Genomic DNA, 26019 nt, shown 5'->3' on the forward strand with positions numbered 1-26019 from the left:
TTATGTGGTGATAAGCATGAGGTCGAACAGTAGAATGAGTTTCAGCTTTTTAATGGGCCAGCACAGCTGCAGTTTTGGCCACGTTCCTGCTTTATTTTTTCCTCCCCTCTCCATTTCCCCGTGCCTGCTCCGCTCACTGTCGGGGCTCCTCGCCCGCCCTGCGCCCGCCCGGGAGGGGAGCTGGCGAGCGGCTCTTGGCTCAGGTAGCCCCTTTGAAATCAATGCCAGATCGAAAGGAAATTGTAGGATGGTTTCGTTATGAATCCTGCATTTTTTTCCTGTGATGCTTTTAGCAGGGCCTCCGCTGCAACAGTTGTATGAAGATTTTAATAAAACTTTTCTGGTCTCCAGAGGAGGAGGCATGTCTTTGTTGTTGGAGAGCTGGAGGGAAGCGAGCAATGCAACGCAGCTGGAATTTGAGCATTAATCCTATGGTTCCTGGGCCATATTTTCAGACAGATCAATTACTCCTGACTGTAACCAATCTCCAGCCATTTCCTCGCTGTGCAGGGCTCCATTTACAGTCGCTTGGATGCTGCAGCTTGACATAACCTCCTAACTTTATAGAACTTCAGCTGTAAATATCATCCATTAGACCTAAGGCCGCTGTCAGCTATGGCTTACCAGGAGTCATTAACTGAAAAATTAGGGATGAGAGTGGCGGGTGGTACCGGCTGCCTGCCTGGAAGTGCTGTTCAGTACCGCTCAGCCCACCGAGCTCCGTGCTCGGCTGCGGTGTGCTTTTTGATTTGCAGGATGGCTCGTGAGGGTTTGTTAGGGGGTTTGTCTGCGGGGGGGACCTGGAGAGCAAAGGCCCCGCAACGCTGCCGCAGCAGGCAGGGGGCTGCAATGTCCCACAGGAAGAGAAGTCGGGGCCTCAGGGAGAGAAGTCGGGACCTCTCCGGGACATGAGACACATCCCAGAAATGCGCTCCGCACACGGGGAGACCCCGCTCCTGCTGTCCCAGGCTGGGGTCCAGCGAATAGGCTGCCAAAGCGGGTGAGAGCTCTTCTCACGGAAGGAGAGAAAGCAAGTAAATAGCTGATAAAACCTACCAGCATCAAAGCATTTTGCTGAAATGCAGCCGAGCCGCACAGACACCCTTGTTATTGAATTGCACTTTCTTACTTGCCCTTTTTCCCTTCCCGAGTTGGTGCAGAAGCACGCTGCGCTCCGACAGCGGCTTGCCAGGGAGCTTCATGTTGTGCTCTGCAAGTGCCCGCTGAGCGAGCCCTAGAAGCGAGACCTGGCAGTCTGTGCACTGCCACCAGCGGGCCTTTCTCCTGGTAAATAACAGCTCTGTCTCTCATCGCAAAATTAATAAATATACAATGACTTCTGTCGGATTACAGTAGCTTGCAGCGTGGCCTCCAGAAGGACTTTCCTCTTAGTCTCTCACTTCTTTCAATGCTTCATGAATATATAATACACCACAAGATACGTTGTTATCTTTACTAGCAGACATTTGCCCTGCTCTCCCTTTCCAGCCTAATTCGTGCGACTCTGTATTTTAATATCTGATTTATTAAGGAGGGTCACCGGCAGTATTGCACAAGAGCCTTGCGGTTTTGGCCTTTGCCAGCAACGCGAAGTAACGGAGGGAGGAACTGCAGGGCTAGTTCAGTTAGTTGGTTGGGTTTCTTTTTTCTTTCTTGGAGCTTTGCCCATCTTATTATGAGTTCTTTAGAGAAATGAAATGCAGCAGTAGCTTGGAGAAATCATGGACACTTTCCAGCAGTAAAAGAGCTCTGGAGTCAGTATATAAGCTTTCTCCCCTGGTTGCAGTTAGGAAGCCAGTTGACAGTATAATAGGCTTTTGGAGGGGGCGCGATGGTTTGTATGTTCTGTTTGATGTTGCAAATACTGAGCCCTCGGGGAGATCAGGAAAAAGGATGTTCTGTTCTTTAGGAAAGGAAAAGATTAACCTGAAATGTGAACTGAAACCTAGGAGCTCCGCAAGACTTAGGTGCACCAGAGACGAGCTCACTTTAATGGAAATATCTTCTGTCTCGTAACAAAGGCGGGCACATGTTTTTGCAAGGATTTGGTTAGAGAAGTAATTTGTGTGTGTTTGTACAAAGGTGAGAGCCACAGACAGGGCTTAAGGTAGGTCAGTGTTGAAAGCGTGGCTGCTCACTCCAGACAAGTTTCTGACAGTTTGCGTGCTCCTCAGTCAGAGACCTGTAGTCGTTGTCAAAGAAAGTCTGGAAATCATACGTGGTCATTGTTTTGCCAGAGATTTCTGGGGAAAAGTGCCTATGGTCCATTAGTTGTTGGGTTTTCTCACTTCTGCTTCCGTTTATATCCATTAGGAGATGTCTTTTTTAAAGACAGGGCAGAACATCTACTATCATTTTTGATAGAGTTGTAGGGAAAAAAGATAAAACCCTGTCCTTTGAGCTATGATCTATTTGTCCATTCTTAGTAAATACTGGTGAAGACAGTATATGTAGCGTTTTGCAGACATTGTAGTCTCATATCCTTTTCTTTATTTAAAAATTCAAATATACTGGTGAGTTCAGGCTTTTCTATGTAAGCTTTTGCAAATCTTACAAAATCTGATCTTGGGCATATATACACCCACTTGCATTCACAATTTCTTGCCCATTGGAAATGATGATTTATGACACATTTCTAATACTTCAACTTGCATGACTGTGGCTCAGACAGAGGCACTGTGAAAGATCTGTTTGTCTCCTTCATGTCACTCTTAGTTTTTACATTGATTACAGAACTTATTTTCCTCTTTTTCTCTTGTTACCACAGGCTGAAACGCTTTTGCACAGCCCTTACGGTTTCTTATCTTTGGGAGCAGATAGATAACAGGAATTTGTCTGTAGGCTTCTCGATACTATAAGGACATGCACTGTTCATTTTCTTTGAGTATTGTTTCTTGATCTTCTTTGCCTGAATCTCCTTGTTCCTTCAAAACTTTTATTACTCAGTGATCAAAGCAAGGGTTAATGCTTCAATTTTGAAGGAGATGCACCTTTAGTAAATGTAGAAGAGTGGGACATTGGATTTGCTGTGGCAGGGAAGCAAGAGGTACTGTTTTAATCCAATTTATACATACACAGTTAAGTCAAAAGTTATGCTTCTTAAATAAGTTAGATGGCATTAGTTAGGCTTTCAGTCATCCAAAAGGATTTCAGGGAATTGGAAAAATGTGATCCCTGGGGCACTTTGCAGTTGTTTCCATGCCATCTCAAGGATTTCTGAACTTGTAGGAACAGAACCCAAATCTGGTGTATGGCATATGCCTGCATTTGTGGGCATGCTTGTCTGTGTGCATGTTTATTAGGAAACACAAGATAATCATCATTTGGTAAGGGTATTATGGCCTGTTTTCACGAATTTCTTTTCCTTTGTACTTACGGTTATTGCCAGATTCAGTTGAACAAGTTCTCCCTTACTGTAGCATGATACCTGGACAACAAGTTCATCCACTTTAACAGCCTATTTTTAGTGGACTACAGTAACCATAACATCAAAGAATGAAGGTACACAAGCACAGATGTAATTACACAATGGATCTTAATCTAGGGTGATATTGTGAGAGATGAATCTATGGCAGTTTCCAACTGAAAAATCAATAAATAAAACTTCAAGCGCTCTCAGCACTTCAGATAATGGGCATATTCCAGGATTTAGCACCTGCTCTTGCATCTCTCTTAAAAAAGCTCAGGATGCTATTTTTAACTTACCTATCCTGCTGGAATTTCCCATTTAGCAGGAAAACTTTGCTGAGCAAAGGCCAATTTCTCCTCTTGCAATGTTTTCCTCCTTCAGGATAAATGGAATTTCCAGATACACAGACTTGTATTTTGCAGAAAGGTAACAGGGAATTTTTTATTCAAGTTCTGTGTTCTCCTGTTAAGTTGAAGGAGTTTTAGATTTTCATAACACTGTGTGCTTAGAGAAAATACTGATTATATTCACCTTTAATATATTATTATCCCTGTGCCCTTTCGTTGTAGCTGTGTACCAGCCCAAACATCAGAGCAAGTTTAGGCTTTAATCCAGACGCAGTGTTCAGCTCTCTGGAGGACAGAATCTGCAGCAGCTTTATTCCTTCACTCCTCCTTTACCTTCCACACACAAATATATCACATTAGCAAACATGACCTCAATGGTTTTCCTTATTGCTTTGTCATATTATTCCCATAGCAGAAGCTGAGGGAAAGACAGTGAGGTGATCTCACTTAGACAAGCCTCTGTGTTAAAAATCTAGTCTCCCTAAGCTCTGTGTAGTCGATGTGGAAAGAAATAATCCTCCGCAGAAACATTATGGGCACTCAAGTTGACGCCCGCGCCCTCTCTGGAGTGATTTCTCATTTCTGTATAGCAGGAACACCCCACTAAATCAGGTGCCCAAGGTTAGGCAGTGTGAGTACTTCAAAGCCACAACTAGACACAGCTCTGTGACTTCAGTGGAAAAAGTGCTCAGTTGTTGCTGGCCCCGGTGGGGCTGTGATTTAAATGTGCTGAAGTGTACTTGCCTTGAGTGCCGTCATTGATTTCCGCATGACTATGCACAGTACCAAAGGGTAAGGACATCTTGTTTAAGGTTCTTCTGTATAAGCATCATCAGTGGTGCTCCAGAGGGTAGACAGTGAGCACCTACCAGAGGGAGCATTTTCCCTCTGAAAAGAGATTGTGTTTTTTTCCAGTTAAGTGCTGGCTCCTCCCAAGCCTGAAGCCCAGAGCCAGGCTGGATAAAGTTGCCTGAAGTGCTTGCTATCCTGAGAAGTTTTTCAAGAACTGTTAGAAATCAGAGCAGAGAGTTCCAGGCACTTCAAAGTATTTGTTAATGAAACTTTGGCTAAAGCAATGTCTTAAAATAGAAGGTGGAATCAGCATGTTATCTCAAAAAAAAAGATTTTTTCCCTTAAATCCCGTAGAATTTATTAGGTGGGCGTGAGCAAAAAGGTTGGCTCCAATAAAAAAACTAGCTTTGTAATGATTAGCAGGGGCCCAGTATAATTTAAGATATTCTTTACAGTTTATAAATATGGGCTCATAAAAAGCGTAGATATAAGGAAGCTGTGACTTTAAGTCATTAGAAGCCCAGTGGTTTGATAAAATAACAGGAAACAGACAATTTATTATGAGCAATCTCAGTAGCTCTGGATTATCTATAAAACTTTTATGGCCCTCCCCAAGTGGCAAGAGGCCGTAAAACTTGCCTGAATGAGGGACTTGTTAATTTACTTGTTAAAGCAAATTAAAAATTTATAAGCGCTTTTAGGTAAATGAGATCTTCTCTCATTGCTGCCCTTGCGGGCTCAGGAGTCCTAGGAGGAAAGAAGTGGTTGCGCTCAAACATCACAGCAGAACAATAAAAGCTATTAAATTGGTTCAGTTTATTACTACAGAGCCAGGCAGCTGTTGCCATGGTTTGCTGTGGGATACCGGAGGTTGACAGCATGGCATTTCTGTGGCCTTAAAAAGAACGTAATAACTCTACCTTGCAGCCACCCCGATGGCTCCTGCCATGCTTCGCTCCTTCCTCCGGTCCTCGCATGGAGCTGTTTAAGTCAGACTTCCGCCTGCCGCAGAATCTCCTTCATCATTCCTCATCTTAGTTGTTGTAAAATAGGTTTATGAACGCCAAAAAAAACCTGCACACGATCTCCAGTTCCAGCTTGCCTAACTAGGACGCTTAACGGCAGAGTAAGCCGTGTTTTATTCCAGCGCTCTGCTGTAACTCAGTGCAGTAGGGAGGAAGGAGGGCCTGGCAAGGAGAACGCGGCTGTGGGGGCATCTCTGAGCGGTCTTTGAAAGCTGCTAAAAGGAATTCAAGTGTTTCTCCAGATCATTTCAGTGACAGCTTCTTAGAGCAAATGCATTCCAGCTGGAAGTACCACGAGGAGTTAGGCTTTGTCCTAGCAACTCCAGCTTACAAAAGCGCTATTACAAAACAAAGTTTCTATTGAAAAGTCTTAATGTCTAGCAGAAGGCCTGCTTCGTGTAAGGTTTTGAATGAGGAGAGATCTGAATCAAGCTGCAGTGAACTTAACAAAGCCTTTCCTGAACCTTTCTTCCCTAAGCAGCTTGTCTCTACCTGTAGTTATTTCTGTTTTGTTCAGGAAGGATCTTTTACAGATCTAATATTATTTATACAATGAGTTAACAGCACTTCCAGGAGGGAACGAGTGGCATACATTCAAAAGGTTTATGTTGTGAGCACTTCAAGTGATCACTTCAGATACATTTCAGGTGTCTTTTAAGACACCCAAAAGTAAGCCCACCTGAATAGTTGTCTAAACACAGAGCACAGTTTTTAATGCACATTTCATCCTGATGTATTTCATTTAATATGCAATTTATGCCAGTATGATTTGTATGATTATATGATTCTTAATGGATGTTGCGGGTGCTCTCCTTCAGAATAGGAAATAATCAGTGAGAGAAATGTGTGGAGTGCACAGAGAAAGTCTAAAAGCATGGTCTTCAAGATAGGTTTGAGAGAATTGAGGAGAATTAGTTTTTAAAAGAGAAAATAAAATGAAGGCACTGATAACAATGTTCAAACACAAGATAGCTGCAAAGAGCAAGGGAAAATCAGTTTGATATATCCTTGATAGATAGGATGAGGTAGTACCTCATGATAGTGTGATAGATAGGGTGAGGTACCTACTGCTGCAGGTAGGGGATGTGGCTGAGACGTGAAGGATAGCTTTGTCCAGGGAAAGGCAGTGAAACACCGCACTAATTCACCTGCAGCAGTTGTAGAGGTCACTGGGGATCTTTAGCAGCAGTTTGGGATGGCTTGTCCATGTGCCAGCAGCGATGCAGATACAGGTTGGCCCTTCTTGGTCCCAGAGGGATGGGCTATGGCACCGCTAGCATCTGCGTCTTTCTTTGCTTTTCTTTGATTTTATAATGCTGAGTCTCCTGAGCTCTCATAGACTGCAGTAGGTAAGATGAGTACTCAAATACTTCAGGCAATGCTGCCCCAAAGTCTTTATTTCCCATGTGGTTCCCCAGCAAGAGACAGATGTTTAGCAGGACGCTTTTCCTTCACGCTGCTAGACCAAACAAAAGCTTACAATCTCCAGGAATTCGAGTATAGCAATAGTAATATTCTGGCACTTCCATCACTCAATAGCTGTATTATAAATATTTCATGGAAAAACTGAATCATAAAAGTATTATTTTTGTAGCGTGCCAGGAGTAGATCCAGGCACTTGGAGCATAAAAAGTATGAAAGTCACATTTTAATATTGTGCTATCCTCACTAAGTACAGTGTTAGTCTGAAACTGTCTGACATAAAAATAAGGCAGCGTCTCCGAGGTATATTAATGGTGCTTGTATGGCTAATGGTTACATGGCAAACTCCCAGTACATTCATTTTAGTGCGCACATTTCTCTGAACCAGATATGACTGGCTGGAAAGGTCTCTTGAAATCCCATATGGCCTCCCCAGGGACACCACTTCAGCCATATTTCATCAAACCAAAAGTGGATATAAAACGAGCCAAAGCTCGCTGCCTTCCAGTGGCATTACGCTCCTGCCTCTGCTAGGCACATCAGGAACTCCAAGCCCTAATCCTTGAAATTCGTCGTGATGACAGCACTCGGAGCCGAACGACTAATCTTTCATGTCCTTTCATACCTAACTACTGTTCTGGTTCCAGGTTTTGAAAACCTGAATTCCAAATGGGTTTGTGGGTGTTCTGAGCCTTCCTGGATCTGGCCCTTAACCTGCAATAAACCTGTTTCAACACAGAAAAAATCAAGTACTGACACAGAGGCTGCTTTGTTCAGGCTGAGCCTTTGAGACAGATGCAGTCACATAGAGTAGGGCTCAACAAGGATGTGAGGTGCTTTTATTGCAGAAGGCCCGTTGTGGAAGTGTGCGTGGAACTACACAGCCATTGGGGGAAGCACGTTGAACCCAGCACGTTATTTCAGTTGGAGGGAGGGAGATGTCTTGGAACAGCAAACATCCATTCATAGGGCATCAGCTGGCAGGCAGAAGGCTCACATTCATGCCCCTTTTTGCTGACTTGGAGCAGTAACTAGGACGTAGGTCCCTCGTTCTGTGTAGATGCCTTTCAGACATTCCTTCGTGCACCACGAAGTCGCCATTGAACTCCACGGAATGAATCCAAGAGACGGAGTCCGGCAGTTGATTCCTTCCCTAAACCTGTGTTTAGTCAAGGCTTTTTTCGATGTTTATTAACTTAGGCTTGCAATTCAATGTTTACATAAATGACATGATTAAAAGCAAAACAGGAACCTGGACAGAATGTGGTTCCTGTTAAAATCATTGGGAGTTACTCACTAACTTAACCCTTTTGAAAACCAAGACACACGTTGGGCTGAGCTGCCTACATATTTATGTTTAATGAAAGGCAAGCAAGCTATACAAGTCCATCAGGGAGAGTGTTTGAATTTATTCCTTAAGGTATTTATTTACAGGGTTCATTCTACAGTAGCTAGGTGATGACAACAAATATTGAATAACATCAGCCCTTTGCCATACGCTGGGAGCAAGGAGAATGACTTGCCTAGGCTTAATTTAAATTGTAATTTGCCAAATTGGTGAAGACCTGCAGAAAATTCATCAGTCGTTCTAAGCTGCCTGTCTGATTAGGGAGCAGATGAATTAGATGGCTCGGTGTCTGCGGTATAAAGACTTTCTTTTTTACAGCAACTAGTTTTTGCATGGGTACAGCTTTGATGAATACTACCCTATGTTCTTATCACAAATGAGCAAAGGAAATATAAATTAGAAGCTCATAAATATCAGACTCTACTTGCCTTTGAAGAACTTTTATTTCAGTACAGTTTGCATGGGAATGGTTTTGTTGCTTTCAAAAAATGAATTTGTTTTTGGCTAGATTGCAAGTAATGCGTAAGCCATAACATTTTAAGTAGGTGTCCTTCTTTATCTGAAGTAGATAAAAAGAGACATTGGATCTGTGAGGGGTTAATTCATATGTTCTAAATGAAGATGGAAGTAGAAAAATGAATTCCCTTCTAACATCTCTACTCGGTGTGCAGATCAAAGCCATCATAGGAGTAAATTTATGTCTGATAGTGTGGACGGTTTCAATGCACACTGGCGAAATATCATGCTGATTGCTGATTGAAAACAGTTGTTAATTCTCTACTTCACTAAATTCAGAGTGGAAAAACTTTCCTTAATAAAGAACAGATTGAAGAGAACCAAGACCTTACTGTGTGGAAATTAATGGCAGATGCATATACTGGTAGTTAAAATGTTTCATTAGATGTTAATGTCTTGCTGTGTTTTTAATTGTTCAGAAATTAGCCTCTAGAATATTAAAACCATCTGTTTGTTATCATGATGAAACAGAATACTTAAATAGTTATTAATTTTGTGGGCCTTTTTTTCCTTGTCTGCAAAACTTTGATCTGTTGAGATTTCTGTGGATGCTGGATGCAGAAGTGAAAAACAATTTTAAAACACCTTGGTGCCCAAAATACCTGCATTTGTTGCCTGCCACCCATATTTTGCATGCCTGCTTTATTTCACAAATTATTGTTCACTAAGGAGAAGCTGACGTTTTTTAGTGCATAGAAGGAGTGTGCTGATGCTTGCTGAGCCTGTGTAATGGTTGATTTAAACTGTAATATGGTACGTTTTCACATGCTGATACTTAATTTTTAAGTCTTGTGGGTCATTTTAAAGCCCAAATATTTCAAAGCATGGCAGGGCTTCCAAGTAGATCCATCAGTGCAGAGCTTTATCTTCCTTCATTTCCAGTTATTTACAACTATTTTTCATTTTGTTAGGATGGAGTCTGGGGGGAATTGGCAGTTTTTGGACATTTTTTGTGTGTATGTGTGTTTTAGTTTTTTTTTTTTTTCTTTTTTCTTTTTTAATTTTAATCATGTAGATGAACAAGAGTAGGCTTCTTATAGGTCGTAATTCAGCTGATGTATTTCAAGTGTAATGGTAAAGATGTGTTGTTTTTTTTCCTCAGCTGAGATAAATTTAAGCAAGTGCTTAAGTCCTGTCTTGTGGGGAGGCCAGAGCATGTATGTTCTATGCACAGCTCTCCATTGTGAAGAGCACAATTTATAATGCATTTTGTAATGCTTTCTATATATGACTTAAGTGTGAAAATTTATTCAGCGTGTCTAAACATTACTTAGAGAACCATTAGCATATCTTTCCGAGTGATTTTTGACCTTTTCCTGAATAAGCACTTTAAAAATTATTAAATGCTAGGATGAGGTTTAATTCAGCTAACCATAATTTGATAGTAGTCCCGTGTTATAGGTTTGGGTTTTTTTTCACTTGCCTTGAAAGAATAACAAAGTTCTTCTTACCTAGCATATGACTATGTTTTCAAGGTGGGTAAGTTTAATATGATATTAAAGCATACGAAAGAGAAGTTAAATTGTTTTTAATCAGTATAAGGTAGACAAATTATCTGGGAAGTAATTGTAGTGGACACCCAGTTCTCTTCAATGGATTCTGCATTCCCTAAATCAGTGGAAATGTTCCTCTTGATTTCAGTGGGCACTGGATCTTGCCCCAGTTCCTTGCCTTTCTGTTGAGGCTGCCAATGGAAGGACTAATACCAGTAGCTGGCAGAATGATTTTCTGGAAGATGAAGCTGGTTTTGGACTTTGGCTGAGGCATCTGACTCATGAAATCTATCAAACATTAGATCACCTTTGGTCGCTGTTGACAAGGGATGGACTCCATGATGTACCAGGAGATTTTTTGACATTTGCCAATATGAGAACTCATAATTTCAATTGGCAAACGTAGTCCAGGGTGAAAGCACAGTGCTGCAATATATTTTATGTTATTTCTCAGGATGAGAAGAGAGGTAAGCAGAAAAAAAAAAAGTAGATATAAAACAAAGCCAAAAAAATGAACTGGTATTGTTAGGAGTTCTAAGGCATTCTGAATTTGTCAAAATAGCTGCAGCTCTTGCGTCTAGAGCAAACAAGGTTTAAGTCATGAAGTCAAACTGGTTTAAGGAAGTGGTCCTTCAGCATTTCTTTTCCTGGTAGTGCCTGAGGGCAGTCCCAGCTGCCCCTTCCCAACATTTTTGCCTCCCATGTGCCAAACCAAAGAATTCACCTGGGCTAGATGCAACCCAGGAAAAGAAGAAGAAAATAATCCGGTCATTTCTAACCTGGCTGAGATCCCTGCAAAGCCTGACCCAGGGAGCCTCAGAGGTGTGGGGAAAAGCGGCCTGTAGCGGATGGGTAACATCAGGGACGGGCTCTTGGAGCAGAAAAGGTGCTGTGAAACTACAGCCTCGGGTACAGAAAAACTGTGACTTGCTAGTGCCAAACAGGCCGGTGTTACAGAGCAGCACCCAGGAGCACTGGCAATCTGTGTGCAGCCTGAAATGCTGAAATATCTTATTTTGTTCAAAGAGCTTCCCTCCACAGAGGGTGGAGCACACAACACAAAGGTTCCTGTAAGTGGCAGCTTGCCATCTATCAGAAGCTAATCCAGATTTAAACAACTTAAACAACAGTTCCTCCCTTTGCTTTTCTCCTGAGTTATTTGTGATGACTAGCTTCTCTTCATCTCTAAACTCATCTCCACATCAATGACAGCTGCTAATGAATTCAGATGGTTCATTCCCATCCCTTCTGTGCTTCTTCAAATAGATTTTCTTTGCCAGATACTTCAGCTCCCCTTTCCTGCTAACAAATTGGTACTGAGGTATATTATTATGACTTTTGCTTCTATCATTCAAGCAAGGAGAAAATACAATACGCATAGACATGAGTTATATGTCAAAAATGCTTTTACTCTTCCCTCTCCGTTCCATCACATTATTAAATTATAGAGAAATGCTATCATAATAGCCTCTTGGCCAAGTCACAGAGAGCAGAGTTATGGTTCCCTTGATAAATTGCAAAACATTATTAAGTTTTGCTCTCTGGGCTGAGAGTATTGGCATAAAAGGACATCAACCACAGTCATATTGGTCTTGATTGCTGCTTAATTGCTGCTTGTTTGTGTTAGAGATCATGTGGTTTGATTGATCTTGCCCTGCTTTTGTCATTATAGTTACAACTTCCTAGTTTTCTCCTTGTACAGAGACCACAGCATGACTTTTAAATCTTGAATAATTTATATGACTGGCCAGTTAAACGGCTTAAAATAGTATTATATTTTTAAGCCGATAGCTCAACCTTCAAATCATTATTTATGCAACCAAGTTATTAAATATTTATTCTGGGCTTATATCGAACTTTGAAATAACAGGGCTCTTTTTAAGTAAACAGTGGCAAACAACTTGAGGTCCTTCCATGAATACTGATATTTCCTCCTTCGAGTCATTTATTTGCTTCTGTAATGTTAGCTGGGTGTCAGCTGAGTGGTCTACACGGAGGGGAAAAAAGGATGGCGATAGCTGTGGCTTAGTTCAGGTGAGCGAGTAGTGTCATTTCAGTCTTTTTCAGGCTCTGTTTGTGGAGCTGCAGTGCTGTTAAACTTGTCGACCTGGCCTGCTTGCTTTTTGTTCCATCATGTGATTCATTTTATCTTCTTAGATACTTAGGTATTTTTCCAGTAGGTTATACGTTTCAAAGTCAACCAGAGGCCAGGCAGAGTCCTTACGGAGTTGGATGTCAGCAGCCTTGGGCTGAATGGGATAGCATTTCTGTTTACCTCTCCCTTTCCCACAGATTCAGAGTGAAGGCAGGGTGGTTGCCTCTGCTTTCCTACCTCACCTGTCCTTGCTGTACAACAGAAATGAGGGCTCCTCAGAGATGTAGGGCTGAGGTGGGACAGACTCCCCAAATCCATGGGCCAGACCTGCCACTGAAGCAAGAGGTGGTAATGGTCTAACAAGAAGGATCTGGAAAGTCATCGTTCAGGTTGCCAAGAGCTCTGAAAAAGGCTTTTCTCAGCCACAGTGCTGGGGTAGAGCTGCCAGCTTGGTTCTCTGTGTTTTTCATATGAGCAAGCTTAAAGGCAACCACAAACCCCAGCCCCTGGTGGATGCCCTTGCAGTGAACACCTCTGTGCACTGCTCCTGGTGGGATATGCCCAGGGCTCAAGCCAGGTAGGCAACTGTGTTAAAAGGTCACATCTTTGCCCATGGAACTAAAATCTGCTTGTGGGACATACAAAACAGGAGCTTAAGCTGAATAATGTGTAGGACTTGTGCCGTATGTGGATCAGTCTGTGAGTACAGGTGTCCGTGCAGGCAGGAGTAGGCACTAGAGCAGCTGTGCTCCAGAGGTGGTTTTTAGCAGTACAAAGGGATGTTTTCCTGACACAGAGGCAATGGAGAGCCCTGGAAATCTGAGGGGGGATACAAATGAGCTCAGCAGAGGGACTGAGTAAATATCGAGAAGGACAAATCGATTCTACCCCGATGTCCATGGCTTTGGCTGCCTCCGAGCAGACGGGCTGGGCTCTCGTTCTTTATTCTCCTCTTTGTACCCTGCGAGACTGGGCTATGGAAGCTGCTTGGGGAGATTGATTGGTACAATGGAGTGCTTTGCAAGGTGTAATTTTAAAGGCTGTATTTCTCACTGTGCAACCATCAAAATGCAAAGGGTCAGAAGAAGCCTATATTTTTTTGCAATTCAGCTTTTAAAGTGTGCAAGAAATACGCTTCATTTGTTGCAATTGCCAACAGCTTGCTGTTTCATACCATTCTTAACAGGAGCTGGGGAACAGAGCAAGTCTGTTACACTTTATATGTTGTATAATGTATGTATGATTCTGAGGTGTGATGAGTTTATGCCAAATTTATCTTCGATTTCTGCATAAACAGCACAGAAAAAAAATGATGGGCTGCATTCCCTTTGTAGCTTAGATAAAATAGAGCTACAGAGCTACTTCAGGGTACCTTCTGTGTGCTATATATCTAAGGTTGCCCAAGCATATAATGAAGGAGAAGAGGATCTGGAAATAAATGCCCGTTCTCTTTATCCCCCACCCCCGCTCTGGCAAGGATGCTATTTATTCTTAGCTGTTGTGGCTTCTGCTGTTGCTGCTGCGAGCAGATCCCAGTCACTTGGTGTTTCTGCAATAACAATGCTAGATAGCCAAATTCTCCCCGGGAGGAGTGGGGTGTAGCTGTTTCTTCCATGAGGATCTCCCCCATTCATGGCAGCAGGGGATGAGTTCCTCTGCTCCGATGTATTGAGCAAGTGCAGCAGCAGACTCTGGATCAGCTCAAAGGCAGCAGGAAATGACTGTCAGTGCTTTAGTATAAGTAAGTTAGACACCCTTGTTCTGTATCATAGAGCTAATTAGGTAATTGTTTATAGTTACTTATTCAAGTTCTATTAGATTTGGATTTGTTGTCGACAGGAAATAGGAAAAATACATGTGTTTATTCTTGGTTTTCTTAAAAAGAATTTTTGAACAGGAAAATTACTTTCTATTCTCAGTAGAGACAGGAAGGAAACAAAAGACAAAACCTTCACTTTGTTGGTCTACCTCCCTTTACCACGCAGATATGCAAAATAAACTAGCTTCGTCTTCTGGTAAGGATGTCATATCCCAGGGCGATGGCATGTAGGCCCTGATTCTTGGTGGCTGTGCATTGGTTGTTGTAAGATTAAATATCAAGACATGCACAGAGAGCCTCTCCAAATGTTTTATTGTATCTCTCAGGTAACAAGGTTTTTCTTCCCTGGTGTGAAAAATGTCTTTGTATTAATATTGTTCAGAGTGCACACTCGGTGTGAATTCTTTTTTCATATTTACTGCCTAAACTTGTGCATTGTAAATATTCTTCCTCCTCATTATCTCACCTCTGATTTGCTTTCCTTGTACTGCTCCTTTGTTTAGCTATTCAGACAGAAGTCGTGGCAGTGAACTAGCTTTGCTGGAATTGCAGTGTAGAGGTCTTGCTCCAGACCTACGGCTGCCATGTTAAACCACCTTTAAAGCTTTGGGTGACATGTAAGTGCTGTGTAAGTAGTATTAGTCTAACTTGTGTCAGTAGCAAGATAGATTTAAAGGAAAGCATTTAAATGAAAACTGTTAATCATTATTTAAATCACAAGTAACAAGCCTGGATTTACATTGTTTTTTTTCTTGCTAAGCAGCTCTGCGTTTATTTGTTTTCATACAGCCAGATTTGTTCTCAGTCATTGATAAAGTGTTTTCTTTGTAATCAAATACTCAGTCCTGCATGAAATCTGCTGCTGTTCTTTTCTGACTAATGGAAGGCACTTCAGGGGTGTGGGTTTGGTAGGGACCAGCTTCTTAGGCTGTGCTTGTGCCATACTCACAAAGTGGATGTTCTTGCCATGCCTGTGGGGCTGTGTGCTGCGGGCCAGGGAGCTGGGACCTGTGTGTGAAACCTCAGCAGACCAGGAAAGTTAAAGACATTTTCTTCTTTATTCTAGATATCATATAAAAAGCAGCACCCTTCAACTGAACAACGTTTAACTCATTCACTGATGTTAAACTTCTGATTTAACTTAATCCACTGATGTTAAACTTCTGATTTTTATAATCAGTTGTTTTGTAGTTTAGAATCAATCATGTTTCAACGTGAATTGTTCCATTTTGAAATGAAACAGTTAACAGATTTTGAGGTGAAAGCTATGTTTGAGTGCAAAATGATGCAACAGTACATATTTTAATTTGCTGCTTCTTTTTCCACCCTGATGAGTGGGTGGGGGTTAGTGGGAACCACAGTTAGGTTTTGCTTCCCAAAGCATATCAAAACTGGTCTTGGAGCATGTGGTCACCCTGACATTGGAATAAACATGTGGGTAAAACCCGGCAGGGAGTCGATGTGTCAGCTCCACAGTGAGGTGCTGGAGGTGCTCCCTCTGCTCGGGCTACACATCACCTTCAAAGGCATCTGATGCTACAAGGCACAAGCAGTCCATCCCCTCCTGGACCCCCAACCTCACACAGGTGTCTGGCGGTGCCCACTGCTCTGGCTCCCTCCCCAGCAGGTGGTTAGTGCAGCCAGCACAGTGCGACATTGCTCCCTGCAACCACGGGTCCTCTCCGGCCCCCCAGCACCCTCCCTCCTGCTTTATGTGCCACAAGCTAGGCTCCTCCTCTTTCAAGCCCTGAAGAACCACCGATAGATTCATGATAAATCATGCTGAGACTGTCCAAGCTGCTAACAAAGACCATAGTGAGTGCAGCTGGGCTTACCCTGCACAGGCAGCAGAATTGGCTCTTGTTCTCTGGCCTTTGGCCACCCAGAGCAGCAGACAGCCATGGGCAACTGCCTGATGTGCTGGTGCTTCTGCCTAGATCCACGTGTGCCGCGTTTGGGGAGAAATCTGTGATTCCCAGTAGCGACAAAAATTTGCATGTTCACAGCCTGGCTTGAGTCTGGGCTGCTGGGGAAAGCCCGGAAAGCAAAATGCAAGCAAACTCGGTGTATGAAGGAGCAGATAGAAATGTCCTTGTATGTGTAGGCTGTCAGTGTGGTCAGGACAAACTTGTGCCGTGGGTCTGGGATGGGGCTGTTCCTGTTGAGGCTTTCTGGAGTCAGGAAACATCGCTAATGGAGAAGTGACAAGTCTGTTCACCAGCTGATCTGAGCTAGAAAATATATTCATCCAGGTGGGAGCTGGATCAGACCAGTTTTGGACTACCTTGCCCTTGCAAAAGCTGTGTAAATAAAGAATGACAGGCAGAACTGAAAGCATAATTCCCCTCCTGCAGTAGGGTTATGCCATCCCTTGGAGAGCAGGTGTCCTCTTCCTCTAGGGCTCTGGTAAAGGCTTAGCTTGCTGGCTGCGCTATAATACGGAGAAGTGTTAGTATTCATAACTTTAAAGTATAATGTAGTGAAATAATCCTTTAATTCCATATGGTGTGGAAACTCAGGCGCCTCAAAACTATACCATAGCTTGGATTTACTGCTGCCAAATGGTATGGGGTTTTAAATTAAAATATATTAAAAAAAAAAAAAAAAAGCTGAGAAGAGCCACATTAGGGTGTTTTTGACATGATATATAAGCTCTGTGAAAAAGGCTTTAGCTAAATTCTCAGTAGGTTTATTTATTTTGCTTTTTGTTATGTGCTAACCAGGCACCGCTACTATGGAATTATCTGAAGTGGCTTAGGGATCCAGCAAAGCAAGCCGCAGTCCTGAGAGGATGATGCTCCCTGTAGCTTGGGGCTCAGCTGCCTTTTTGTTCCTCCTTATGCCTCTTAACATGATCGACTATCTCTGTCCTTCATTCTTTTCCGTTCTTAGACAAAAGGCAACAGAGTGCCGTGTTGTTATGGGTTATCTTTAGGAGTGTTTTATGGCTTACATCCCCCATCCCTTCCTCATTTCACAGAAATGTCTGACAAATGTAGTAACAGTAGCACTTCTCTTGGAGATCTATCCGCTATCCTACTCCTAAGCCTGTACATTTAGGTCTACTTCACCCTGTGACTTTGAATGCCAGTATGAAGAGTAACAGAGAGCTTCTTCCCCTGGACACACGTGCATATTCAGTTCACACTTTTGCTGTCACAAAACAGGGCTGAGTATTTTCCTGGTGGAAAAACAGTTCTATAAGATTCCAAGTCACCTGAAAATCTCTCCATGCCCTGAAACAAGACTTATTTATCAGTTTCATTCTGATGTTTTTACATTTATTTCAATTTATTCATCACTGTAGCAATGTCTGGCCAGTTTCTTTGTGATCTTTAGGCCACAGATAGTCTCTATTTTTCCTTCATCAAGCGGTCACTGTCAGTGTCGCTATTTTATACATCTTCTTCCCCCATCCCAGTGCTATCTCAGCAACCCTCTAAAGGCGTTACCTCCTTCGCAGCAGTTGCAGCTCAGTACCCGTTTTGCATCGCTCTGCAGGGCAGCACAGGGTGATAGGTGCCCAGCAGTTTGATTCGGTCCATGAGCAGCTGTCTGCTTGACCGAGCTGTGGGGAGGCATTAAAACTGGCTCGGCATTAACCCTGGCTGGGGGCTGCTGCGCGCCCACCGCTCTACTCCCCCTCCTCAACAGGGCAGGGGGAGAAGATGCAGGAGCTTGGGGGTCAAGATAAAGACAGGGACATCACTGACCAATGACTGCCACAAGCATAGCAGACTTGACTTGAGGAAAACTAATTCAATGTGTTGCCAATTAAAACATATTTGGATAGTGGGAAGCCAATTAAAACACGTTCCTTCCCTGGCTTTCCCCGCCAAGCAGTTCAGGGGTTGGGGAATGGGGGCTGGGGTCAACCCGCGACAGTTCCTTGCTGCTGCTTCTCGTTCCTCACAGCTTTCTGTGTGGGTCCTTCCGACAGTTCCTTGAGGAAGAAGCGGCTCCAGCATGGGCTCTCCACAGGCCCTGGTTTCTTCAGGCGACAACCCCCCACTTTCACCCGCTCTCTCTGGGCTGTGGTGGAATCTCGGTCCTGGTGCACCTCCTGCTCTGACCTGGGTGCTCACAGGACTCCCTCTCACTTTTATTTCCTCACACTCCTCAGCTTTTTGATGTTGTTTTCTGCCCATTCTTAAATACATTTTCCTAGAGGTGCCACAGGTGTTGCTGACTGGCTCGGCTGTGGCTGTGGTGGGGCTGCCTCAGAGCTGGCTGGAGCCAGGCCCGGCCTCTCCTCACAGCAGCCCCCGCTGCCCCGCTGGCCCCCAGGCTCCAGAAGACTTGTGTCCATACACGAGGTAGGAGTGAAACCCCAGGTGTGTGGGGGTGGTTTTATTTATTTATTTATTTATTTTCCTCTATGCATGCACTCTGGCAGTGGAGCCCCCTCCCCATTAGAAATGGTTGCTGTATCCCCCAGAGCTGTGAGTGCCTTTGGGCCCAGTTGTGTGCTGCGTACTCTGCAGTCAGCTCCTGGAAAACTGTCCCTGCTAAAAAATAACACTCTAAAAGGACCAGTCTGGGAGAGTAGGGAAGACATGCAATTATTTTAACTTTCTAGAGAGGGCCTCAGGTGTGGGGAGATGGATTCAGAAATAAAACCTGCTGCAGAGTTCCAGCCCTGCAATTCAGCCAGCAGCCATCCTTCCACGTCTTTTTTTTTTTTTTTCCCCTTTACCTTTCTTACTTTTAATAGGAAAAAAAATGGTTATCCAGTTATGCTTGACTTTCAGTATCCTCCAGCAGACTTAAAGGCATTACAAACTAATAGGTTCTGTAGTGAGGTAAAAGCTTTCCAGAAATACGATGTGATGATGCTGAGAATTTCCAAAAAGTCCTGGAAAAGTTGTGAAGATGTGGGTCCTGGCCCTGTGCCTTTCAGCGTGGGTAAGCGGGCTGAGGTTGCTGGTTCTCACTTTGCTGCCTGTATCCGTCTTCCGTGCTCAGGGAGACCTTGTGGCTGTGCGAGTTCTTTGCGAGCCAGCAGTGCCCTGTGTGTTCAGGGTTTTAGATCTAGAAATCCTCTATTTTCTCTTCACGAGACTCATGTGAGATCCTAATGTGTGGATAAATTCATTCCCACTGAAAGCATGGAGCCAAACTTGCCTTTTGCTGTCCTTTTTTGTTCTTGGCTCAGTGCAGATATAGAAGAGCAACATCTGTGTTAATGTGGGAGAGTCCTGAGGAGGCGCTTGTGTGGACATCACGGGAGATCCCTGCTGGCTTTGCTTTTTTCACCGGACACCCTGACGAGAATGATACAGGAGCAAGAGCTGTGAATGTAGGACTTCAAATATCCTCCAAGCACAAAAATTTGCGTTTTCTCGGGGAAGCTCCTTTTAGAGATCCTGTGTGCCGCAGAGCAATGCACCAAGTGCCTGCAGTGTAACTGAAAATCCAGTCTCTTATTTGCAGACCTTTTTTAGCAGTGCTGTGTTATTCCAGCATCACTTCAAGTGGTTGAATGTGTGTGAGTAGACTGAAATGAACCATTGCCTTTCCACATTAAGTGTTCTCATGTGCGTTTGTGTGTAACTTTAATTTCTTCAAGAAGACAATGGGCACATTTCCATGCTTTTTTTTTTCCTTTTATTTTTTCTTTTAAATTTAGCACAGATTGATGGGTTTTGGAATAAAATGTAAACCCTCAACAGTTTGGCGTATGGAGCAACTCAGGAAAAAAAGACAGGAAAATATGGAAAGCTTATAAATCTGAACTTGGACTTACTTCTGAGTTTTCTGTCTGGTCTATGCAGTTAACTTCGTTCCTACAGAGTTTGAAACTTGGTATCTCAGTCATATTTTCTTATTCTTTGTAAATTGTATCCAGAAGAATAGCACCTGATGAGTTATGAGTTACTACAATTAGTTTAAAACAAACAAAAAACCCTAATGCATGACTATTTTGCACAAAATAAATTGAAGGTCTAAAAAAAATTAAAAAATAGAGACTGCAAAAAATTATTCAGACCCCAGTTACAGTAACAGTTTTTCCATCACTGTGTGCTTGTTGACAAAAGACTGAGTCAGGGAAATTTGATCCATTTTCCTTTGGGTGGTTGAATTTTAAATCTGGGACCATAAAATTACGGTACACAGTGGTCCTAGATAAAATCTGCGAGTTACATATGAACTATTAGACTTCTTGAATATGTTATCCTCCCCTCCACCTCCAAAAAATATTACCTAAATCCATTACATCTGTCTGATAAACCGTTCTATTTGAAATGAAAATCTTTTTACTTGAGATTTTCTGGCTGAGCTGTGGAATATTTAGTTTATTTATGAAATTGTGTATGATAAATAGCTCTAGTTCTTATAGTTCTTATGTCACATTTTCTTTAAGTTGAGAGTATACCTGTGCTTTTTTTTTCAGTTGTGCTCATGCATTACAACTCAGTTGTTTGTCTAAGCCCATAGTTTCTTAGTTTTATGTATTTTCTTCTTCATTTTTTTTGACTGATAGGGAACACACAGAACTGCCTTTTTTACCCAGTATAGATGACTGCCAAACATTTGACCTTCTCACTCCTGAAGGAGGAGGTATAGGGTTTGGGTGGTTTTCCTGGGTTTCCTGCAGCTTCTCTGCTCTTTTGAGCATCTGTTGTGGCTTTCCTGCTCCCATCTGAGCTTTGCTGCTCTTCAGTGCCCACCGGCTTATCTTTCAAGTAACGGAATTTCCTCTTGCTTGGACAGTGTCAAGGGAATATCATCCTGTTCTTGCTGTCATCACACCTGTGGTGGAGGAGATGCCACAGGCCTGGGAATGGAAACCCCAAAGGACAACCAGTTGTTTTCTGTGGCGTCGAGCAACCAGGGCACAAAGAGTACCAGGAAAGAGTTGGTGCACTAATGCCACATGGGTCTTAGTTTAATGAATGAAACCTATTGGTAGAAGTAATATAAAAGAATATCAATCAACTGTACTTGTTGAACCTTTGCCTCTTGTTTTTATTTTGTTGTTTTTTTCCTTACCAAAGCAGGGACTAAGGGATGAAGGTGAAGGAGTGCACATCCCAAATATGCATGTGCAGTTTGCTCTTGCCCAGCTGACTGCAGTGGAAGGGAGAAATCGATAATAACCGTGGGGTTGAGGGTTCTTTGTGCATTCCTGGGAGAGAGGAGCAGTGTGCATGCAGTTGTGAATGTGTGTCTGGGCGCATCTTGTGCCTATAAAAGAGAATGCATGTCAATTGTTGTGTGCTTGTGCAGCATGTTTTTGGGTAAACTGGAATAAAGTGATAAGAGAGAGAAGGAAGGGGAAAAAGATGGTGGAGAGAGTTCATGGAGAAGGAACTTTTGCTCGCCAGTCATGAAATGGAGATGAGTGTGATTTCCTATTTATTTGCAGTCAAATAGAAACTACTATGAATTTATTAGCAGTTGGGATAAGTTATGGGAGTTCTTTGGTATTTGCTTTAAGAATGTTGGTAAGTGTGCTAGGTGTCTCATAAAATACTTCATTAGATATGTCACCAAGAATTTTCTCTGCATCTGTCTCTGCAGCCAGTATTTATTTATGATTTAAAATCTAAATTTCTAAAATTGACTTTTTTGTCAGTATTAACACCTGGAGTAAACAGTTTTCACAGAAACTCAACAAGGCGTCAACAAAGCTTAAGCCGTATTTTAATATATTGAAGCAAAATATAGGGAAAGTTATGTTAAAAGAAATGTATACAGTTTCAGCATTGCAGAAGATGTAGTTCATACCTTCTTCTTGCTGTGTATACGTATATGTGCTTGTGGGCTTGTGTGTAATGTACATATATGCTAGATGTTACAGTGAATGAACAGCGCGCTGCTGTTCTAACATGTTGGCCTGCACAGCCTGCAGTGTGAGGGAAAGCTTACACAGTTGTTCTCAATTCTCCTGAAAATATAGTTTATATATTTCTTGTCTTTATTTATCACCGTGCCAGTAAAGTTCATTAAAAATGTTTGAAAGGCAAAAAACCTCATTACGTGATAAATAGATGGTGATGTTTTATGAACACAGAGGTTAGCCAGGAAGTTGTTACGGTACCAGACAATGTTAGGGGCTAGTCCAGCACTGGCCGTTCTCTTCTCTCGGAAGATTTCCATTGATCTTAAACCCTCAATATTCCTACACTGTGATAAGGAAGGAATTGATCCCACACGTGCTTTATTGTGATGGTAATTTAGTAAGAATAAATTGAGAAGTGTAAAAGTTCCCAAAATGAAGGTCTTAAACTGTGGTCTCCTTGGGGTGTGAATGTTGCCTCTCTCTCCGCTGGCCCGCTCATGAGCTGTGTGCCCGTGAGCTTGCTCTGCTCTCAGCCTTCGCGGTCTCCCTGAGGTCCTGCCTTGGCACCGAGGCTGCAAGGTGCCAGTGGCAGCCCTGCGAGTGCCATGTAAATGCTGCTGTGTGTAGCCATGGGCCTGGGTTAAAGAAGAGCAATAGACAAGGGGACTTAAACTCAACAAGGCTAAACTCTTGCTTTCTCTGTTTGTTTTTTTTTTTTTTTTATCTTTCTTGCAGCTCAAGCCAGGTCAAAACAGTTGCCGAGACAGCGACAGTGAAAGCGCCAGTGGGGAATCAAAAGGTTTCCATCGAAGTAGCTCTCGGGAAAGACTCAGTGACGTAAGTAAAGCTCCTGCAGCCAAATACTGTTCTGATTAACCCCGGTGTAGTTTTCTGAGGGGCATAAATTGTAACAGGATTTAGTCTCTGGGATGGTTTGTTGCTAAAATCCCCTTCCCTCTCAGGGGTGAAAGGGAAAGAAGTAACTTAAATCTCCTGCCTCAGCTCAGTAAAATTCGTAAAGTCTGGTACGATGTCCAGCTGTGTGAAAATGCTCATTCATTTTGAAATAGTTGAAGGCCATTTAATGAAGTTTAAATGCTCTACGTAGTTGAGAAGTGAGATGGCCTCTTTTCTCCCCCAGAAGGGGAAGGAAAAGAATATATTTCTCTTTGGGGTAAATGCTGTCTTTATGGAAAGTATTAGGGTGTCTAGAAACTCAGATAACGTATATCTAATGAACTGATATGACATGGCCAACAATAGCATAAGCTCTGCCTTTATTGCTCTACCTAAACTCTGGAAGGTCCTAAGATGGCAGCTCTGCAGAGAATGTTTTTCTCTAGTGAAGCATGCGGACCATTCACTGAATGATATGAGCTATTCTGACATATGAATAAATGCAGATATCTGTCTGTTGCTGCAATTAGATTATTATTTATTACGTGTACCATCACAATCCTTGAGTGTTTTAATCATGGCTCTGGGTCCTGTGTGCTGCAGTGTTTTACAGCACAGAAAATAACGACAGCCCCTGTCCCAAAAGAGTATGAGTATCTAAAGTGGGGATTTCGTAGGTCAGATCCTTTGCTGGTAAAAGCATAGCTACATCAGTCAGACTAATTTGTATCAGCCAGCAATCTGGCCCTACTTTTAACTAACCCACATTTTGGAAATGGGGATTTTATCGATAGCATGTCCATGTAGATTTGGATGACAGATACCAGATGGTGTCCTCTGTAGGCCAGCCCAATAAAACTGAATTGAGCAGATTTTAAAAGCAATACCTTTGTAAAGAATACGTTTTGTTTTGTGAATTTAAGCCTGGAGGCACACAGCTAGCCATTTTCGCTGAGTTGTGCATATTGCTGGAACAGACACCTGGTTTTCTCTGTGAAGGTGTAAAATCTGTTGCACTCTCTTTCCTCTTCCCTTTGTCACATTATTTTAGGGGCCCATTCCTCCCCTGGAGCCATCCTTTATGGGTACATTGAGTTAGACACTTCAGAGCCTACCCTTCACAGCGGTCAGGTGAGGGCAGTCTCAGTGCTGTAAGATAACTTTGGAAGAGGAGAGTGAAACCAGAGGAGGTAGTAAGTAAACGCTCGGTACAGGTTGCAGTGGATGGCAGTTGACCGTCAACCTGTCACCGTTGCTGTTGTAGCTTGCTCTGAGCCCTCTGGCAGCTTAGAAGCCACTGCAATGAACTTCACAACTGCAGAGCACCTTCCAGCAAAAAGTTCACCACTCCTTACAAACATGGTTTTAATTTAGCCTTGTCATTCCCTTGCAATGTAGTGCGTGGAGAGCTCTGAGGCTTACTTGTGCTTCCCGGCAGCTCACAGCATTGCAGTGCCAGACCTGGCAGTGAGAACAGACTCCTGGTTCCCCTTCTACCAATCCAATACATTTTTTTCTCATGCTTTTACAATACTTTACCTTTGTCTTGGCACTATGGCAAGTTAACAGGAAATCAACAGCAAATAAAACTTCCCTAGTGCACACAAGAGAGGACATAGGGATTCACAGGTTGCTGAAAAGCAACATTATTCAAATATATGTGGAAACGCATGTTTTAAAGTCAAGTTATGTATAATTTATGTTTTGCTTAGTAAGTAAGTTCCTTTATGCTTTGATAACTCACTGCAGTACAAGCATGTCTTTCTGTGGCCTGCTGTTGCCAGTTCAGACGAGATTTTACAAGCATTCATGAGGTGCTGTCTTCTTCCGTAGGTCTGTGGTGGCCTTCCGCCTATCCCAGATCCTTCCAGTTAAGAAAAGTAAATACTGTTCTGCATTTCTGTCTTTTCCAAAGACAAACATCCTGCTTTTTTAAATGACAGGGCCATACAAACTGGTAGTGATGCTTCCACTTCCAGCTATAGGTGAACCCGCCTTGAAATGTGCTTGTAGGTGCAAGGAAGCATTAATAGCATAATAAGGTTATTTTAAATACTATCTTTTGAAGAAAGTATCTATCAAAATATCTTTTGATATTTTAGAATACTAGCTTTTTAATGGTTACTGTCCAGAAGAAAAAACTACAGACAAAAGACTATGTTCTCTCCGAAGATCCCAATTTTAACACAGCTCAGAAGAAATGCACAGAAAGTTGTGTATTCAACAGAAGATTGAACAAAAATATAAAATACTGCAGGTAGATTAGCCCTGAGGTTAGAAAGTAGATTTTGGAGTTGAAATATGATGAATCTCCACTGCTGTAGCCCCACAGCATTGTAAGATTAAACATGGCTACTGCATGGAAATATGTATAATGAATGAAGTGCATATACTCTAGGTGGATGATCAATTTTCAAATCCCTAGTTGTAAGTAAGCTGTTGAAACAGAAATGTTAGCTTCATGAGCTTTAATGTGGAGCCTAAGTGATAGCTTAGTGACAGATGCAGAATGAGGGAGATAGTATAATGAATATCCAGTTGCAAACTGACATGTCAGTGGCTTCATTCCCTCTCCTGTCAGATATCTTTCAATTCTGCATATTGTAAATGTACCTACAGTCCTTGGGTAACGGAGATTGATGCCAAGTGTGTTTACAAGGGATGACTCTTCTCCAGGCTAATGAGATCCAAGCAGGTAATTTGCAGCATTTTAGAGAGAGTTGGTCTAAAATGAAAAGAAGATAATTCAATGAAAAGACCATGTTAAACAGGAGGCTTTTCTCATAATGAGGCTTGAAATAGCATCAGACAGGAGGAAGAGGAATATCCTATGTTCTTGTCAGATGCAATGCAGTGCGACTGATTTCCATCAAGTCGTTTCTCTTCATCTTGCACACGTGTACAGAGACAGATAAACACTCCCCTCCCCTCTGTGAGAGAACATAATTAGCAGGCAACTTGACCTCTTCTAGATTAGGGATAACAATTGCTCAAATGCTCCATTGCAAGCATTTGCCAGTCCCCTAATACGTCTCCCTGTCTGAATTTCATAAATCCATTTCTTCCTGCC

The 26019-nt window shown here is 42.6% G+C and overlaps 1 protein-coding gene across 5 annotated transcripts in view; it reads left to right on the forward strand.

Moving 5' to 3' along the window:
* AUTS2 (activator of transcription and developmental regulator AUTS2) overlaps window positions 1-26019 on the forward strand; it is a 761884-nt gene that overhangs the window by 313729 nt on the left and 422136 nt on the right. For all 5 annotated transcript variants that reach the window (XM_080562699.1, XM_080562702.1, XM_080562701.1 and 2 more), the window contains exon 3: window positions 22788-22889. In XM_080562699.1, coding sequence (XP_080418825.1) covers window positions 22788-22889 — 102 coding nt within the window. The remainder of the gene's footprint in view (window positions 1-22787; window positions 22890-26019) is intronic.

This window comes from Anser brachyrhynchus (assembly GCF_964034855.1).
Source record: "Anser brachyrhynchus genome assembly, chromosome: 20".
NCBI classification, from domain to species: Eukaryota; Metazoa; Chordata; class Aves; order Anseriformes; family Anatidae; genus Anser; species Anser brachyrhynchus.